At 50.1% G+C, this 18,363-nt stretch overlaps 7 protein-coding genes across 7 annotated transcripts; 4 read left to right on the top strand and 3 right to left on the bottom strand.

Moving 5' to 3' along the window:
• Positions 1–3,131: 3,131 nt before the first annotated feature.
• N7473_003537 (NmrA family NAD(P)-binding protein) lies at positions 3,132–4,311 on the top strand (the record flags this gene model as incomplete). The annotated part of the gene is made up of 2 exons (XM_057149477.1): positions 3,132–3,775; positions 3,897–4,311. 2 exons carry the CDS (start codon positions 3,132–3,134, stop codon positions 4,309–4,311), a joined length of 1,059 nt encoding a protein of 352 aa, XP_057013131.1.
• A 2,094-nt stretch (positions 4,312–6,405) lies between these two features.
• On the top strand, positions 6,406–7,771 carry N7473_003536 (histone chaperone napB; the record flags this gene model as incomplete). Its single annotated transcript, XM_057149476.1, has 3 exons — positions 6,406–6,523; positions 6,728–7,582; positions 7,653–7,771. 3 exons carry the CDS (start codon positions 6,406–6,408, stop codon positions 7,769–7,771), a joined length of 1,092 nt encoding a protein of 363 aa, XP_057013130.1.
• Positions 7,772–7,871: 100 nt separating this feature from the next.
• Positions 7,872–8,832, bottom strand: N7473_003535 (SNARE domain protein; the record flags this gene model as incomplete). Its single annotated transcript, XM_057149475.1, has 3 exons — positions 7,872–7,948; positions 8,110–8,720; positions 8,798–8,832. 3 exons carry the CDS (start codon positions 8,830–8,832, stop codon positions 7,872–7,874), a joined length of 723 nt encoding a protein of 240 aa, XP_057013129.1.
• Positions 8,833–9,221: 389 nt separating this feature from the next.
• Positions 9,222–11,168, top strand: N7473_003534 (uncharacterized protein; the record flags this gene model as incomplete). Its single annotated transcript, XM_057149474.1, has 1 exon — positions 9,222–11,168. The coding sequence occupies one exon, from the start codon at positions 9,222–9,224 to the stop codon at positions 11,166–11,168; it is 1,947 nt and encodes a 648-aa protein (XP_057013128.1).
• A 525-nt stretch (positions 11,169–11,693) lies between these two features.
• Positions 11,694–13,140, top strand: N7473_003533 (O-methyltransferase; the record flags this gene model as incomplete). Its single annotated transcript, XM_057149473.1, has 5 exons — positions 11,694–11,873; positions 11,932–12,058; positions 12,126–12,249; positions 12,313–12,761; positions 12,827–13,140. The coding sequence occupies 5 exons, from the start codon at positions 11,694–11,696 to the stop codon at positions 13,138–13,140; spliced, it is 1,194 nt and encodes a 397-aa protein (XP_057013127.1).
• A 176-nt stretch (positions 13,141–13,316) lies between these two features.
• Positions 13,317–14,270, bottom strand: N7473_003532 (alpha/beta hydrolase; the record flags this gene model as incomplete). The annotated part of the gene is made up of 2 exons (XM_057149472.1): positions 13,317–14,055; positions 14,266–14,270. The coding sequence occupies 2 exons, from the start codon at positions 14,268–14,270 to the stop codon at positions 13,317–13,319; spliced, it is 744 nt and encodes a 247-aa protein (XP_057013126.1).
• A 549-nt stretch (positions 14,271–14,819) lies between these two features.
• N7473_003531 (uncharacterized protein) lies at positions 14,820–16,864 on the bottom strand (the record flags this gene model as incomplete). The annotated part of the gene is made up of 4 exons (XM_057149471.1): positions 14,820–16,096; positions 16,153–16,249; positions 16,297–16,583; positions 16,639–16,864. 4 exons carry the CDS (start codon positions 16,862–16,864, stop codon positions 14,820–14,822), a joined length of 1,887 nt encoding a protein of 628 aa, XP_057013125.1.
• Between the last annotated feature and the right edge of the window lie 1,499 nt (positions 16,865–18,363).

The following is an 18,363-nucleotide window of genomic DNA, read 5'->3' as shown; positions in this document are numbered from 1 at the left end:
CAACGAAATTTCCTGGGGTTGACTGGGACTCTTTGCTGATGGCTTGCTGGAATGGTGGTGCTGGATTGGTTGCCCCCCTCGTTGGACCTTCTTCTTTGGCCTGTTCAAGACTTTCAAAGCCGGGCTTTGGATCCAAATCTGGTTATGCTCTAAACTGATTAAGTTATAACTTTGTTTTCTCCCTTTTTTGCCTCCCCGATGATTATTCTTATTCTTATTCTTGTTAGTGATTGCGTTTAGACATTATTGATAGATATTGATAGATAGCGATTTATCCAAATTTTCACAAAATTTCCCCATCTGGTGAATGTGAACAAAGTTCGCGGTTCTTCGTCTGCTTTCCATGGGTACCTTGACCCGGGGTTTGACGAGGTTTCGGCGACTTCCACACGAGTTCCCCTCGGATGCCACCGTCCACTCACGACTCACGACTCCAGCCAGTCCACTGTCCTGCAACGCACGTCGTGACTACGCAGCTGCCCGATAGAATTTGCGGGGTTTGGCTTTCGTCTGTCGACCTGCTTTCAGCCAGACACACATCGGTGGGGTGGTGGCCAAGGGCCTGGTCATTTTTTTTTCCAGGTACCTTCGGAAGGCGATCCGGGTGATATTAGTGGACTACATGACTAACTTATGGTGAGAATGGGATAGTATAGGTTAGATAACGATTTCAGTCGATGACTTGACTGCGTGGACGGAGTGTTCGAGGGTACAGTTGCCTTTTTGACTGTCTATGAGTTTTATGTTCTTTTCCTTGATTATTCTATGTGTTTTGTCTGTCACATTGCTTGGTGCATTGCAATTCCTTCTTATCCTATACTATACTACTATCAACTACTATACTTTCTATAGGTACCATCGTGAATCCTACCGTAGGAATGGAAGTATTATGAAAATTATGATAAACTCGTTACCCCGAGGCCATCGTTACACTAAGCGATTCTGATTGAGGCAGGTCATCCCCTTCACCGTTCCTCCATCTCTTTCACAGAACAACCCCAAAAGGGGTCATGCGTTGGCGTATGTTCAAAGTGACCAGGTGATGCGCCAGAATTTCGATCGACCCTCATTTCCATTTCATGTCAATCCATCAAATCCACTTCTATCCACGATCCATCATTCTCCATCCAAAGGGAGAGCAAAATATGACACCAGGAACCCACATCCCAAGCACCACGTGAGCGCGCCCCTGGCAGTTGGTGGAACGAAGACGAACACTAACTAGAAAAAAATGATTCGAATTTTTTTTCTCACGATAGTTGCTCATTGCTTCTAGGCTCCTGGCTTCTTGACTTGTTCCATCCACTAACTGCCCACTTTTTTTTCCACGTCTTCGCAAGGTTAACCCACGATGCGCGATTTTGCCTTTTTAGATAGTTGTTCACTTGTTAGTTCGGGGTTATGGAGTTGGGCCCCGTGGCTAATACTCTCTCTCTGGCTGACGAGGTTGAGTCGTGACGCTCGGCAAGAATCTACTACTTTACTGCATTTTGTAGTTTGAAGGCTTTACAGTAGTCGGTGCTGGTCACCTGGTTTGCCTCTTTACTTACTCCAATTCTTTTCATTATGGTTCTATCTCTCGAGATGGCATCATCATAGCTTGGCGGGAGCTTAATCGGGCCTGTACCGTGCAGACTTATAGTACTTACATACTACAGTATGTACTAACCGATTGACAGTCTGACCAGTGACTATAGTACAATATGCAACATGCACCAAGTTAGGCCCTGGAAACTGGAAACTGGACCTTTTTTTCTTTCTCATGGGGCCGAGCCTGGGTCCCGATGGCCGGTCTGGCAGGATCTTCCCGTCCAGTGGACGCTGCCGACGCCGCCGATTTACGTAAAGAAAAAAGGGAGGTTGAGACCGCCCAGCCCAGTCCAGCGTGTCCACGATGGTGTCATCGAATGAGAGCCTAACAGTCGGAGTAGAATAGGTATTAATCTAGTGGAATAAGCAAACAAAAAGACATCATCGTGCTTGACAAAGTTGATGGAAGTATAGAAATAAGATAATACGCAAGGTCGAAAGGGGTAGGTCGCCGGAGAACTATACATTTACTCCTGTAGGTTGTTTCGATGGGTTCTAATTTCTATAGTTTTTGTACTTCGGCGGGCTTCGACGCTAGTTATAGCATATTTCTTGACTTTTTTTTTTTTTTTTCTTCTCTTTTTTATTATTTTCTTTTCTTTTTGTCGGTTTTTACTTATTCTATACTCCCCAGCGACTATCAGATCACACTATGAAATGATGATTGTTCCCCCTATCATTTCATCAGACCATCGCACGTCCTTAGGATAGTCGTCATAGGCAGGAAAGACACTACACTACACTGTAATACTACTTTAATATTCAGTCTCTTTCCCTCTATAATGCAGCCCGACTAAGTATATGACTCGGCTCTGCTTCCCGGTCTTACTTCCCCCACCTCTTCTTCCTATTTCTCGTTATCTTATCCTTCCCTTGCGTCTTCCCCTCCTTCCACGCAGCAACTAAACTCTTCTTGCCCCCCCTCCTCCGCGTTTGATGGTCGGAATCGGAAATCAAAGCCTCCCTTTCAAACTGGAATTTCCCTTTTTTTAATTGCCTTAAAAAGAATTCCCTTATTCCCTTTTCTCCTTCTTCTTTCCATCTCGCTGCAGATCATCCGGGTTCTTGACTGTTTCCATCGCCTAATTCTTATTCGGTCTCGAATCCAGGTCCCTGTGGTGGAGAATCCCGTCTGATCGCGCGGGCTTTTTTAGTTCTCGTTACATACCACTTTTCAACTTTTTTTGCGCGCTGCCACTCTCCCCTCCCAAGGTACCCCACTATCCCAACTATCGCAAAGCCCTCACCTCCATTTTTTCCTCGCCAAGACGGTTACTCCGGATTTTCTTTTATCTTGTTCCCATTTCTCTCTCGACTCCTCTCTCCTCCTAAAGAACCTCCTCTCTGATCCACTTATCATTCATCCGGCTTCCCCTGTTCTTTCTGCCTATTCTACCTTACCCTCCCCCTGCTCGGTTCTTCCATATTCACCCGGAACCCTCTCCGTATCTTTCTCTCTCCGGCACTCTCAAGGATCTCTTCCTCCTCTCCCCTCCCACCCCCGCCAAAATCCAAAACCCTACCACACCCTCACAACCCGAATGACACAACCGCAGAAGACGATAGCCGTCGTCAACGCGGCTGGGCGACAAGCGGCGTCGCTAATCCGCGTCGCGTCCGCCGTCGGCTATGCGGTGCGCGCGCAAATCCACTCCCTCAAGGGCCTCATCGCCGAAGAGCTCCAGACCCTCCCCAACGTCACTCTCCTGCAAGGCCCGCTTTTGAACAACCCCGCGCTTATGGACGCCCTCTTCCAGGGCGCCAATTACGCCTTTATCAACACCGTCTCGCAAGCGGGCGACGAGGTCGCCATCGGCCGCGCTCTCGCTGATGCCGCAAAGCGCGCGGGCTCCATCTCCCATTACATCTACAGCAGTATGCCCGATCACTCCGTGCATGGACCCTGGCCGGCTGTCCCGCAGTGGGCGCCCAAATTTACCGTCGAGAATTATGTGCGCCAGCTCGGTTTGCCGGCGACATTCGTCTATGCGGGAATCTACAATAATAATTTCACCAGTCTGCCCTACCCGCTGTTCCAGATGGAATTGCTGGAGGATGGGAGTTTCGAGTGGCGCGCTCCGTTTGACTCCGACACACCTTTGCCCTGGCTAGACGCGGAGCACGACGTGGGACCGACGCTGTTGCAGATTTTCAAGGACGGACCCAAGAAGTGGCACGGTCATCGGTGAGTGATTTAAATATCGCATGGCTAGGCTAAGCTTAGGCGGCCTAGACCGGTAATGCAAAAAGCAAAGAGCAAAAAGAAAGGAATGCACAGCTAACCTTGCCGTGCGCCCCGGTTCTAGTATCGCCCTCACATTCGAGACCCTCTCTCCAAATCAAGTCTGCGCCGCCTTCTCCCGCGCCCTCAATCGACCCTGTCGCTACGTGCGCGTGCCCAAGATCGAAATCAAAGTCAAGATTCCGTCGGGATACCGGGAACAGCTGGAGTCGCTGGAGTTGTTGTTCGGCGAGTGCGAAGCCCCGTATTTCCCGCAGCCGGAGTTTTCGCAGCCTGCGGCTGGATCGCCGAAGGGGTTGGGTCCAGCTGGTGGGAAGGGTGCTGGTGCGGGAATGATGCAGGGGCCTGGTGGAGTGGTCTCGTTGCGGGTGACGGACGAGGCGAGGCATTTGTGGCAGGGATGGCGCGATATGGAGGAGTATGCGCGTGAAGTGTTCCCTGTGGAAGAAGAGGCGAATGGACTGGATTGGATGCTTTGAAGGAAAATAAAGTATCTTTTCTTCGTCTGATTCTCTTCTACGCCTTGTCCCGAGTCGCTGATGACCGTGCGATTGGGGATTGGAAGGGCATCTTATTGCGTTTCCCTTTTTTCTTCTTCCTCTTTTACGACTGTTTGATCCCCGGCAGACGTGCATAGTGATGTTGTTCTGTGCATGTAGAACTTGCCCCGCAGCTTTGTCTTCTTGTGTTTCTCTTCCTCTGTTTATGGGTTACTGCCTTGAGGCTCTAATCATTGCATTGTTGGCGAATGGGCATGGGGGGAATTATGGGAACATCTCGAACGGTTTTTTTTGTTTACTGTTGTGGTCTTTTTTCTTCTCCTTAATCGGACAGATATATGCCTTATATACCTTGGGTATTGGGTATAGGCATTGCGGGGAATTGGGAATCGGGCCTCTTATCTATCCTCTCCTATCCTCTCTATCTTCGTTTGATTCCCCTCCAAAAAAGTTTGATTGTTTTGCTTTGTGGGTGTTTCTTTTCTTTGCCCCCTTGGGAATTTTGATCTGGTTGTGGACTTTGCTATCGGTGATTGTGATTACCTGCTTTGAGAAAAAGACGACCTTGAAATGAGATTTCACGATTTTCCTTGCTGCCCGATTTTGATCCTCATCATACATACTCCCGTGGGGCCTCCAGCTTACGAAGTATGTTGGGCCATGCGAATGAGCTAACCTCTAGCTCACCTCTCATTCCAACTCCTTATCGCAGACTCTTACTCTTCTTTCAACGGAGTTTACTCAGCTACCGAGGGAAACAGTTCGCAAAAACTCCCGATGTCGCATCTTTTCCCTCATCTCCCACAAGCACGCCATACACAACAGGGCTACCAGCATACCCAAAACAGCCCTTATCCAACCAATCACTCCAGCCAAGAACCACTCTTTTATCGCAGACACTCGAAGCCCAATGAGAACCAACCCTAGGATTGGACACCCTACCTATAAGGTAGGCAGGTAAGGAAAGTAGTTATCAGTAAGCAGCCCCCGGCACGACCTACCTCAGGATAGGTAGCAGCTATAGTTACATCCATACAATAGGCAAGGTCCGTCCGGATTCGGCAAACAACCATTTCCAATTTTCCACGGATTGGATTGATAATGATTGATTACGATTCAGGAATAGCCCTTTTTTACCATTCAAGAGGGGAAGTTGAATTAAACTACTGCCACTATCTGTTTATCAATGTCAAATGTGGTTTTGCCTTTCTTCAGGGTCCCGCTCACGCGAGAACGGTAAGATGGGATGGGGTCGAAAAAGCAATGTTGTTCCAATTGTGTGGGTGCGATAAGAATGGGTTTGAGTAGTTATAGTGTGTGGGAGATAAGTGATTGGAGAATGAGGGTTAGAAGTTAGAGGGAGACGGTTAGTTAGGACTGGCCTGGGTTGGAGCTTTAACTAGGACTATGGGCTTATAGGGGAGTGAGTGCTGGAGGGATTAGGTAGTCTTAGGTAGGGACTGGGTGTGGAGGGTCAGCCACGGTACTGAGCTTTGAGCTTTCATAGCTGGAGAGCTGGCAGCTTTGCTATGCCACTGACAAGAATAACTACCTCAGTACGGAGTACTCCCACATGTAATGCATCTCTATTAGCTAAAGACTTAGCCTAATAAGCCCCTCCCCTAACTAATCAAGACACAAATGAAAAATTCAAACCGCGACACCTCAGGCCCGCATCCACTCTCCAATTCAACTAAATCCGTCCACTTGGTTGCCCGTCGAGACCGCGTGGGGTACACTCTAACTACATCCGCAGTACATCCGCGCCGGGTGTAAACACCACTACAAGCTGAGTATCTGCCCCGTAGCGGCAAGTACCCTCTCCGCCCGCAAAAGTTTCGACCGCGCGCATCGACAGCTCGTGCTGATCGGCCAGAATTTTTTTTCTTAGTTCCCCCACTTCGTCTTGCAACTTTCTTCATCTTCTTTCTTCCACACCTTTCTCTCTCTTACTACTCTCATCAATATTCTTGCTAGCGATCAGTCAAGTCATATTTGATTGATACTTAAGAAGCTTGCTTTCCTCTTTTCTTTTACCTCTTTCTATACCTTACCATCAACCCCACCATCACAATGTCTGGCGAAGACAAGTCTCTTATGGAGCGCATTGAGATGCCCTCCGTCCCTCAGGATGCCCGGGCCAAGCTCGCTTTGGTTGAAGAGGAGCTTGCGCGTGCTGGGCTTGAGCAGAGTAAGTAATTTGCCTATTTTCTGTCTTCTTTGCTGCCCCCCATTGACTTGGGTCCCGATGTTCTGCGCCATCCGTTCATGTTCGGCGTGATGAGGGGCAGTTTAGCCTACGGCTGGAATGTACTCGTGGATGCTATGCGATACTTCATTCTTCATCGATTCGATGCCAAACTATTTACACACCACTGACATTGTTCTTCATCAGTGCGCAAGTCCGTCCTTCGCTATGCCCCCATCTACAAGAAGCGTGAGGAGGTTATCTCTCTCCCCTCTGTCAAGCCCGACTTCTGGGCCCGCGTCTTCTCCAGTGCTCCCCCTGAGATCGACGAGTATGTCCTGGATGACGATGCCGCGATCCTCGGCGGACCCCTCAAGAACGTGACTGTCGAGCGTTTCGAGGTTGACGCCGAGGGTAACGGCGAGCCCCGCAGCGTTCGCTTCACCTTCGAGTTCGACCCCGAGGAGAATGACTACTTCGACAACGCCAAGCTCGTCAAGGAGTTCTACTGGCGCAAGCAGATCATCAAGACCTCCAGCGGCAAGCGTCGTGTCTGGGAGGGCCTTGTCTCCGATCCCGTCCGCATCAACTGGAAGGAGGGTCAGGACACCACTAATGGTCTGCTCGATGCGGCTTGCGACCTGTTCGATGCCGAGAAGAAGGGCGGTGACCGCAAGAAGCTGCCCGAGTACGAGGCCCTCGTCAAGAAGCTCGAGCTTCTTGAGGCTGAGCAAATGAATGATGATGATGAGGATGTTGAGATGCCCGAGGATGATGATGATGAGAGCCACGCTGGCGTCAGCTTCTTCGCCTTCTTCGGATACCGCGGCCGTGATATCTCTGCCGAGCAGAACAAGGAGGCTGTCAAGGAAGATGAGGAGCGCTTCGTCAAGATGTCCAAGGGTGAGGAGGTTGACGAGGATGAGGATGACGAGGACGACGAAGATGAGGATTTGGAGCTCCTCGTTGATGATCTCGAGGACGCTGAGATCTTCTCCGATGGTGAGGAGCTCGCCATTGCCCTGGCTGAGGACCTCTGGCTCAACGCCCTGAAGTATTATGGTATGTCATACCCTGGGGGGTATATGCCTCCCGAGTAACAATGAGTCCCCTCGCTGACTTTCTTTTGCAGCTCAATCGTTCCAGCCTAACTTTGACTTTGAGGGTCTCGACATGGAGGAGCTCGAGGGTATGGACGAGGACGAAGAGGAGGGCGAGAATGCGCCCCCCGCCAAGAAGGCTCGCAACTAAACTCCGTTTCGATTTAAATTGCCTGCCCGGACCTTGAAACGCCATGCTCCATGTGATGCTGGTGGTTTATCTGATTTGTCACGCCCCATATGATGTACTATCACAGGACGATAACGAGAATTAATAATAGCACGAGGGCGAAGATCAGCGCCGCGATGCAAAAGGATGACCATGTATCTAAGGAGGAGAGGAAAAAGTTAGCTTGAATTTCATGATTCCCATTTGTTCCCGCAATACGCAACACTGCGCAGCTCCATCTCCAAGTAGACCAACACCATCCTTGCCCAACAAGCCGCGCAGGAAGTGAGTAACATAAATTATGTGGGAATACTGCTTACCCTCATTCTTGCGCACGATATGTCGTATCCGCGCCATCCCATTATTCAACTTCCCACCCACCCGATCCGCAAGCGTATCAACCTCATCAATCATAACAGCCTGATCCTCCAACTCCCTCCCCATATCATTAGCCTGCTGTCTCAAATTCCCCACTGTCCGAAACACCCCATCCAACTGCTCATCCTGCTCATGCATCAACTCCGACTGCCTCTGCTGCTCTAGCGACGCATAATAATCATCCCCGCGCCCGTCCTCCTCGTCCAACGCCGCATCAAACTCCGTCGGATTAGGCAACTCCGCCGCCGGTGCTACGGAAACTGCTTGCGCCAGCTCGGTGCGCATTTGCTCGATTTCCCCGCCCACATCGTCGACTAGTTTGCGCCGGCGCTGGACTTCGTCTAGTTCGAGGCCGAAGCGGTAGGGGTCTTGTTCGATGGCGCGGACGGATTCGACTAGGTCGTCGAGGTCGGCGGTTAGTTCTGTGAGGGTTGTTTCGAGTTCGGAGCGGGATTGGTTGAGTTCGGGGTTCTTGGGGGATTTGGCGAGGGAGCGGATGCGGAGGTACGAGGAGAAGAGTGGTCGGCTGGATTGGAGGGTTGAGAGGACGTCCCTGGTGGTAGGGAGGGTGGGTTAGTATTTGGTTCGTTTTATGGGTTGGATTTGCAGATGGAGGGGAGAGGTGCTTACGCTTGGACTTGGAGGAAGGGGTCTGTTGTCTCCATGGTTTTATGGTGTGTATTGGTTGGGAGGTTGTTTGGGTAGGGGATGATGTCTGGATGGATAGCTGTCAGCTCCGGGGAGTTCAAGATCACGTGTTCGTGGGTGCGGAATTAGTGGAGTTACGGAGGACTGAGGCTGTAGGGAATGAATAGACAGTAGGAGAAATAGTGATTGAGTCGAAGATTTTATATAGAATTGGATCTCTGTTGGTATAGTTATCATTTTATGAATCAGATTCACTATTAGTTCAATAACTATCAATCTCATACTCCGGGCATCTGCTGGCTAGGCCTGACTCAGCGGGTCGCCGATAAAAAAAAAAGATAACATTTCCCCGCGATATTCAAGGGCTTTTTTGCATTTTGCGCCAGACAATCCACGACCTCTTCGCATGGCTCGCAATCGCCCCCTTCCACTCTCCGAGGAGTGGGAGGATCCCGACACCTATATCAAAGAGCTCCTCAACTTCGCGACGACCAATGTCCTATTCATGAACCTGTGCGGTGGCGTACACATCCTCGATTTCCTGACCCGCGAGCCCGCTCTATACACCACCCTCCTCCCAGAAGATTGGCGAGCCTTCTTCGAACATCATGATATCCACGATATACTGCAACTGCTTCTGCGAGAAGACATTGAGCCCTTATGCGTGGAAGCGACCAACGGAGACACTAGCGCAGGTGCTCGCACATGGAAGGACGGCGCATTCCCTCCACAGAGCCTTTTAGAATACATTCGCCAAGTGCGCCAGCTCAGCCTTCGTCGAGAATTCGATACCTCGACGCAGAAGAAGGCAAAACTTCCCAGACATGTGGCGGTTGGCATGAAGACGAAAAAAGAGCATGAGGTCGAATACTTTTCTCAGTTCGTCGCATCATTATCCGATACCGTGGGTGAGCGTCGCGGTGAGCCGGTGTCTCATATTGTGGATTTTGGGTCTGGGCAGAATTATCTTGGGCGGACATTGGCCAGCTCACCGTTTCATAAACATATTATTGCAATTGAGCGGAAACACCAATACATCGCTGGTGCCATGGGCATGGATGTCTCGGCCAAGTTGCGTGAGAAGGAAAAGTCTAAGACGGTGTATGTGCATAGTCGCAAGAAGTCCTGCAGTGGCTGCAATGGCACACCGGAAGTGGCAGCATCTGATAATGCAGAGGCGCAATCAAAAACAGAACAGCATGAAGCTCCTGAGGATGTTCCAGCTCAAGGAGAGACCGCGGATCATCAGGAGGATGTCACTATGTTCAAGATGCTAGGCGAGATTACACTGGAACCTCACGAGCTACTAGGGTCGATCACAAAGGGAGGTCAAAAACAAAAACCCGACCACGAGATCGATACCCGGGGTACTATCAGCTACATCGAACACAACATTCAAGACGGGTACCTCGAGCCCATCATTGACCACGTTGTCAATCCATCCGCTCCAACGACACCAAGCGAAACCGTAACAGACGAATCCACCTCTATAACAATCCAACCAGAGGAGCAACAACAAAGCAACGCCCGAGTAATGGTTGTCTCCCTCCATTCCTGCGGCAACCTAGTCCACCACGGTGTCCGCTCCCTAATCCTCAACCCCTCCGTCGTAGCGGTCGCCATGATCGGCTGCTGCTACAACCTCATGACCGAACGCCTCGGTCCAGCAACATACAAACTCCCCGTTCTCCGCTCCCTCCACCCCCGTCTCCAAGCAACGGGCAATTCCTACGACCCACATGGCTTCCCAATGTCCAAGTACTTTGAGAACTACGAAAGTCCCGGCGCAATCGGCATGAAGTTCAACATCACGGCACGCATGATGGCCGTGCAGGCACCGTATAACTGGGGCCATGATGATAGCGAGCGCTTCTTTGCTCGGCATCACTTCCGCGCCTTGTTGCAACGTATTTTCGTTGATCGTGGCGTCGCGGCTAAACCGGGTATCCCCGATGATCTCTACGCTGAAGACGAAGGCGGCGAATCCACAGCAGCTGTGATCATCGGATCTTTACCAAAGCGCGCATTCGAATCTTTCACTGCATATGTACGTGCCGCAACGACCAGACTGCTTCGTGACCCGAAACATGCCTCCAAGATCCAAGAGCAAATCGCTACGATGACGGACGAGGAGATTCAGCGCTATGAGATGGAGTATCTCCCAACGAAAAAGCATCTTAGCGTTGTGTGGAGCTTGATGGCGTTTAGTGCGCAGGTTGTGGAGGCGGTTATTGTCGTGGATCGCTGGCAGTTCTTGCGGGAACATGATTCGGTCAAAGAGTGTTGGGTTGAGCCTGTCTTTGAGTATAGTGAGAGTCCGCGCAATCTGGTTGTTATTGGGATTAAAAAGTGAGGGTTGCATTTTGGACTTTCTTCTGATGTGATATGACCTGCGAATGATTTGAATGCATAGATAGATGAGATGTACAAGGTGGATCGGTCCATGGTTTTGTTGCTGGGAGGGTCAAAAAGCATGCATTGCTAGGTGTCAATAAGACGAAATGGAAATAGAAGCTCACGCCACAATAAAGATGTCACGAAGCTAGCACCTACAAGAAATACGAGATTAGATTCTCTGGAAATCGACACCCATCATCGGTAATGCGATTTCTATCTGGGGCCACAGACAATATCTACTCAAAGTTGCGAGCCATGCGTTGATCTTAAACAGTCTATCCTAGCACAGAACCATGCTACTTGTCTGTTGCAACTAAGGATTAAATGAGCAACCAAGGCTAAGAAATGTTCCACAGCCAAGTCGGAACATGTACGATGTCAATACACTGGTGATACAGAGGATCAAGCCTATAAAGACTCGCCCATTCTCGATCCCCTCTTCCCTTTCCTGTCAACAATACCTTGCCACCAATTCCTAATCATGTCCACTTGCAAACATGAAGCTGGAGATCTGAATGGCCTACTGAACCGGCTCTGTCAAGCTACGCGGAACTTCCAGAAGGATGAAAATTATCTTGAACGAACAACTGCCTTGGAAGGCTTCTCGCAAACTAGTCCAGAACTTGGAGAAACCGCAGGATGCGGTACTATTGATGGGGCTGTCTGTGCGTGTTTTCGAGGGGTTGACGTACTGAGTATACATCTAACTGCACGGTCAGCCTATTCTGCTTCTCTGTGTCAGAATCGCCGTTGATCTTGACATATTCACGACTCTCGCGGAAAGAGATGGACCTGTCAGCTTGGAGGAATTGGCTGTCGTTAAGAACGCATATCCGTTGTTTGCAGGTAATAATGATCTATCTGACCATGCTATGGATGCCACGTCATCTTATGTCTGCTTTCCTCTCAATAGAGCGAGTACTGCGTATCCTCGCAGCGATCGGTTACCTTATCGAGCACGAAGTCGGAGTCTATACTGCCAATGCGATGGCCCGATATTTGAGTATCCCCGAAGCTGTCGCTATTCTCAAATTCCAGTAAGTCCCATTATTCACAATCCACAAAACCTAAAGACTCAATTAACCCGCCCTCCCTGCCAGATTCGACTTGTGCATGCCTCTATATGCCAAAGCGCCTGAATACTTCCGTGAACGAGGATTCCAAACGCCTTCCGAATCCAACAAAGGTCTATTCCAATACGTGAACAAAACCGAAGAGTCAATGTGGAGTTTGATGATCAAGAAACCCGAACATATCAATGATTTACATGTGCACATGGCAGGTAGGAGCGCCCATTGGCCTAATTGGATTGATTGGTTTCCCGTCCAAGAATGCATCATTGATGAATTTGAGAATGAGGTGGGAGGTGTTCTCATGGTTGACGTGGCTGGTGGACGAGGACATGATTTGAAAAAGTTTCAGGCAAACTTCCCCCATGCACCAGGTCGTCTTGCTGTTGAAGATTTGCCTCAGGTTCTGGAAGGTATCAGTCTCAGTCCTGGGATTGAGTGTCAATCAATTGACCTCTTTGAGCCACAGCCTGTCAAAGGTGATGCAATACCATCCGGATCCCAGAAGAACTACAGTATTCGAGCTAAGCATAAAATCATCTAGGTGCACGCGCGTATTATATGAAGTTCGTCATGCATGATTGGGCCGATCGACGATGCCAGCAAATTCTGCAGCAGTTTAAAGGGGCTATGAGAAAAGGCTACTCGAAGCTTTTGATTGAGGAAGTCATCCTTGCTGACAAGGATGCCGAGCCTCTTCCATCTTTGGGAGATTGGATGATGCTAGCTGTTCACTGTGGTATGGAGCGGACTCGATCTCATCGGGAGAAATTGTTGACTCTGGCTGGATTCCGGGTGGTGAGATTTAGGGATCCCCCATATCCAGGTCAAAGTGTCATTGAGGCGGAGGTAGCTTAGGAAGGAAGATACAAAGCTTTTACGCTTTTTTAGTCAAATATCAATCCCAGGATGCAATAATAAAAACCGTCAATCATAACTTGTGTGCAATATCGTCAAACTAATATACTCTGCCATTTTCTTTCATTCTATAGTTCATGATATTCATACATCGTGGAGGGAGTATTGAGGAAGTTTCAGCCAATCTCAACACTCCCCTTTGGCACACCCTGTTGACTACGCAAGCTCCTCGCAAAGAACTGCATCACAGGAAGCATCTCATCCCGATTCGAAGGCATCCCATCACCCCTCCTTGCATACCGGCTAACCTCCACAAACTCAAACACCTCCTTCGTCCTCCGCACCGCCCCATCCGACACAACCTCCGAATCCCGCCCAGCAACCAACAGCACCGGCGAGCGATTCTTCGCGCCAGACCGCGCGCCTGACAATGCATACGGCGCGCCGATAGAAATCACACCCGAAAGGGCTCCGCTTGCTTTACCATCTGTGCCTGTACTGCCTAGCTCGCGCGCCGCGGCGAGACCTGCCATCCCACCTTGACCAAAGCCCAGTATCATGATCTCGCGTAGTTGGTAGCCACATTTTTGCACGAGTGTCTGCCGGATAACTTCATTTGCGAGGAGAGATGTGCTTCGCGTAAATCCTGCGTCCATGTCTAGCGTGCCGGTTCGGCTATCGAAGGAAACATCATCGCCCCAGTGGAAGCCGCCCAGGTCGAAGGGGAGCGGGGCTGGAGCTTGGACGGCGAGTACGGTTGTTTCGGGGAGATTTATGGCGCGGCCAAAGGAGGTGAAGCCTGCTGCTGAATCGCCAATGCCATGGAGTAGGAGGAGGATGTTCGGGGTTGGTGCGGAGGCCGGAGTTGAAGGTGGGAGTGTGATGGTGACTGTGAGATTTGGGGGGGAAGTCGGACTGGGTAGGTGTTTTAGTCGGCATGGTGGGTATTTCTGAGAAGAACTAAACTCTTCTTTTCGTCATCCGCAGCTAATTTAGCTTGTTTGGAGCTGTGCCTGTAGCTTCAAAGCCTGCGCGTGGAGGGGCCGGTTAAGGTTGTGGCGGTCCGTGGCTGCTGTTATCTTTGCGATAATCTGGTGTGGCTGGGTATCAGGGTGTTGCGGTCACAACATCTTGCAATTCAGGCGTCGTGAGGATCCGGCCAATGGTATTAGTTGCATGAGGATAACTTATTACCGAGATCTATATTTAAGAGATATTGACTGAGGCAAAGTGAGGATTTTGTTGTGTTGTTTAAACGATGCATATAGAATTTTGGTCTCATAATGTTGCCGGTAAGGTTTTGCCGAACTATACGTTCGTGTGAATGAATCGATAATCAGCTGAAGATTATATGCCTTTTCCGTAGATTTCCGATGCAGATATAGTCAATCAGAGTTTCTCCCAAAATGTCGCTTCAATCACAGAAAGTGAGGAGAACTCGACTCGGTGCCTAGAGCAAGGGAAAAGAATGCACTGTACTAAGAATATTGCAAGAGGTATGGTCAACGGGTTACAGAAATAATCATTGAAGCTCTCTAAATCAAAAACCAAGGCTATTTAATATCATATTCTGCGCTCTCGTTTATATTCCTCCATCTGATCGTCACATGCAGGATATCCTGCCTCATATTTCCACATTTGAGGTGATCACAATAATTGTGATCTATTAAGGGTTCCATCTACCGCCAGGTATCATTCTCAGTAGTGGTGGTGGTGCCACATGTTGCAGGCACGGTGTAAGAGCGATTGGGGTCACTCTCCCAGACAATCGAGCCGTTCGACTCCTTGCGAATATACTTGTATTGGAACGTAGTTCCGGCAGGGAGGTTGATGGTCACGAACCACAAGGGGTTGCTGGAAGTGTACTGACTAGCGCTCAGGGCGATAGCATTGGCAGTGTTCCAGCTACCCAGTTGCGAGATAGAACCGACGATGTAAACATTCTCACCGTATGTAGTGGTAGCAATCTCATCGAAAGTCACAGCAACGGAGGTAGGGGTTGTGCATGCACTGGTGGTGGAGGTGGTGGAAGTAGCCGTAGCGGTGGTAGTAGATCCAGGAGTACCGCTGGTCAAAGTGCTAGGCCATGAAGTCGCGGTGGGTGTAGCGTACGTGCCGGCAGCAGAGCCCATGGAGCAGGAAGAGGGGACTGTGTTGGCGGATTTGGCGCCCCAAGAAGGAGGCACGACGTTGTTGCGGCGCATGTTTGCAGTGAGAAGGGCGGCGTAAGACCAGGTAAGGTCACGGGCAGAGAGGGAAGAACCGCTGCTCTTGTCGTATTGCTCAGAAAGGGAACCGTTGGTCATGGCGTGAGCCTGCACGATGCTGACGTATCCATCGGCATAGGTCTTCACAGCGCTGATGAGGGCCGTGAAGGTGGAGCTACCCGAGGCGTAGGTGCCAACAGCGGCGGAGCTGTAGACGTCCTTGAAGAAGGCCAGAGAAGTGCTGGTGATAGTGATGGAACCAATCTTGTTCCACTGGTAGATCGCATCGTACAGTTGCTCAGCGGCGGCCAGGTTAGACAGGAACCATGGGTTACCATTGTAGTACGAGTCCTCAGGGTAGCGGCCTACGGCGACGGCAACACCCTGAGCAATGCCAGAGTTGATAGAATAGACAGAACGGAACGAGTCAGTGTAAACCTTGTGGTTTGCAAGGGCGCGAGGAGAGCAAGGCTGGAAGGTGACATCGTCACAGGTTGCCTCGGGGTCAAAGGTGTGGATGCTGGCCAGAACGGTATTCGCATCCTTGCCAGACCGACCACCGCCAGTGTTGGCATTGATATAGGATCCAGTCCAGAAGGTTTGCATATAGCAGAGAATCTGGGGAGCCTGGGAGTCACACCAGGAGCAGGAAGCGCCAACTCGCGCGGCAAAGGCGCTTCCTTCAACGAGGGAACGGTGCTGACTGGCGACGGTGAAGAAGGACATGCTGTTGACCTCCTCCCAGAGATCTAGAGAAGAATAAGTAAGGCATCGACAAGAATGGCACTACAATTCAGCGGCTTACCATAGCCAGTCTGGCTCCAGTACTGAGCAACGTAAGACAGATCGTTGCGGACAATCGGCCAAACGTTGTTGATAGCATAGCTGGAGTATCCATTGTCCTACTGGAGTCAGTAAACATTATCAATTCTCTAGGAGTGAAACATACGATCAGCCAGTTACCGAACTCAATAAGTGCGATAGCACGCAAAGCAGGACCATCACGTTGAGGACGGCCCCAGCCGTCAGTGAATGCGCTCAAGTCCACGTTGAACTTGGGCTCACCGAGACCGGCACCGTTCGAGAGACTTCCAGATGGGTTGGATACGGTCTGGAGAGTGGCCTGCGCATTGATGTATTCCTCAATGACGGTCTGCAAGCCCAGATTTCCATTACGGAAGAGATCAATCAAAACCTTCAAAGTGAGCGCAGAGTCTCGGGACCACGTATAGTAATCTGAGTCCGTTAGTAACTAATAAAAAAGATAGGGAAGAGGCAATGTAAGACTTACAATTTGGGCTGCTCGTGCTAGGACTAGCAATCACGACACCATTTTTGGCACTTTTGGCATAAGCACCGCTGGCACCGATATTGTTGAGGATTCCGTTCAGGGAGACAGTAGTCTCGGTGGCTAGCCAGGCATCTAAGCTGGCAGTAGCACGAGGAGACAGTTGGGGAGCTGCCAGGGCACTTTGGCCCAGAGCCAACGCACCAAGAGCGTAGAGAAGACGAGACATGGCTATTGAACAGACTCGACGAGAGCAAGTACTCGCCAAAAGAGGTTGAAGATGTGAGATGATACTGGTATCAAAATGACAACAAGGGCGAGTAGATCACCTCTTTATATAGTCTTGAGGATATTGCAATTCCAAGGATGGTCTCTCATTGACAATTTCGGTAACGGACCTCCTACGGACTTCACCCAAGTCTTACCGAATACTTGCTAGGGCTCTGGTGATGTGATGAATATTCCAGAACTTCCATGTCCCTCCAGCGCTCTCCAATCGAAACCGTAAAGACCGGGGGTTGCAGATTTCGGTCATTGCCGATAGGTCAGATGCTGCGGGGAAAGGGCTTCTCGTCGTATTCGACAACCTCCGAGCACTTCTTCACAAATAGTTAAAAAGGATTCTGATCTTGTGACTGGCTATTCATTCCGAAGCTAAGAACCCCGGCCGATGCAAGGACTGGCTGGTGCCTGGCACCCTAAACCCCACACGACCCTTAATCGTCCTGATCGGGCCGGACCATCATCTTTTCATCCCCATGCCATCAAACTAGGGCATACCGGTGGCATGTTGCCCGGTCTGAAACTGCGCCAGATGGCTTGGTTTGTATCGGTCGGCCCCGCAGAATATCCGTCTTTTTCCCGTTGCCCACGGTTCCTGAACTGTTTTGGCTATTGTTTTATTGGCAAACATGAGGCCCCGAAAGCATGGTCTTCGGTTGTCCGATGCTATTTTGGCTTTTAATGTTAGTTGAAGTGCCGCCCTCTGCGGCTTGATCCTGACCTATTCTCGGTTTAGTATTCAAGCCCTCTAGCCTTGCATGAACCCTGTAGGTTGCCATCGATATTAGCCGAAGTGAAACAAGTCTTTCAGGCTGTTTTAGAAATGGTAAAATGGCTTTGTATAGTTCAGATAGCATCCGTGACCTTGCAGAATTATTTGCAGTAGCTAGATACTCACAGACCCTTTTCTCGGCACGAAAGTTTTGCCTTCACTGTCCCTAGACCAGCCATAGCTATCTCACCTACGATTGAGATCCCTACCCCTCATTGTGAAATCGTGGAGTCCAAGCCCAAGGCCCTACTCCCGGATGTGGCGGTTTAGGGCCGGAAGGATCACCCATTCCAGGCTAGTCTCGGTCTTGCAAGGTAACACGAAGATTGGCTGGTCACAATTGCCTTTTCTTCATTGGAGCAAATTAGGTCTTTGTGTTTCTAGCAATCTCCTTTTCACGTGTTAACTTCGAGTGTTATTGAACTAGAGGAAATCAAAGCGGCGCACCCTGTGGGGATGTACACGCACACAGCCAAGGTCTTGGGCCGCGCGGGGCCCCAGAAAGCATAAAACTCGGCTAGAAAGATTGACAGGCGTCAGGCTTTAGACTTTGGATATTCTTCGCGATATCGTATTATTAGCTTTTCCTATGCTGGACCGGCTTTTGACCGAGCAGTTAAATCGCGTCACCGATGTTCTTGCGAGTTTACCGCTCGTACGCGGGGAGAATTGCA

This window comes from Penicillium subrubescens, assembly GCF_028828155.1.
Source record: "Penicillium subrubescens strain IBT 31985 chromosome Unknown utg000002l_segment0_segment0, whole genome shotgun sequence".
NCBI classification, from domain to species: Eukaryota; Fungi; Ascomycota; class Eurotiomycetes; order Eurotiales; family Aspergillaceae; genus Penicillium; species Penicillium subrubescens.
The sequence above is the reverse complement of the archived record's forward strand: the minus strand, read 5'-3'. Positions and strand labels throughout refer to the sequence as shown.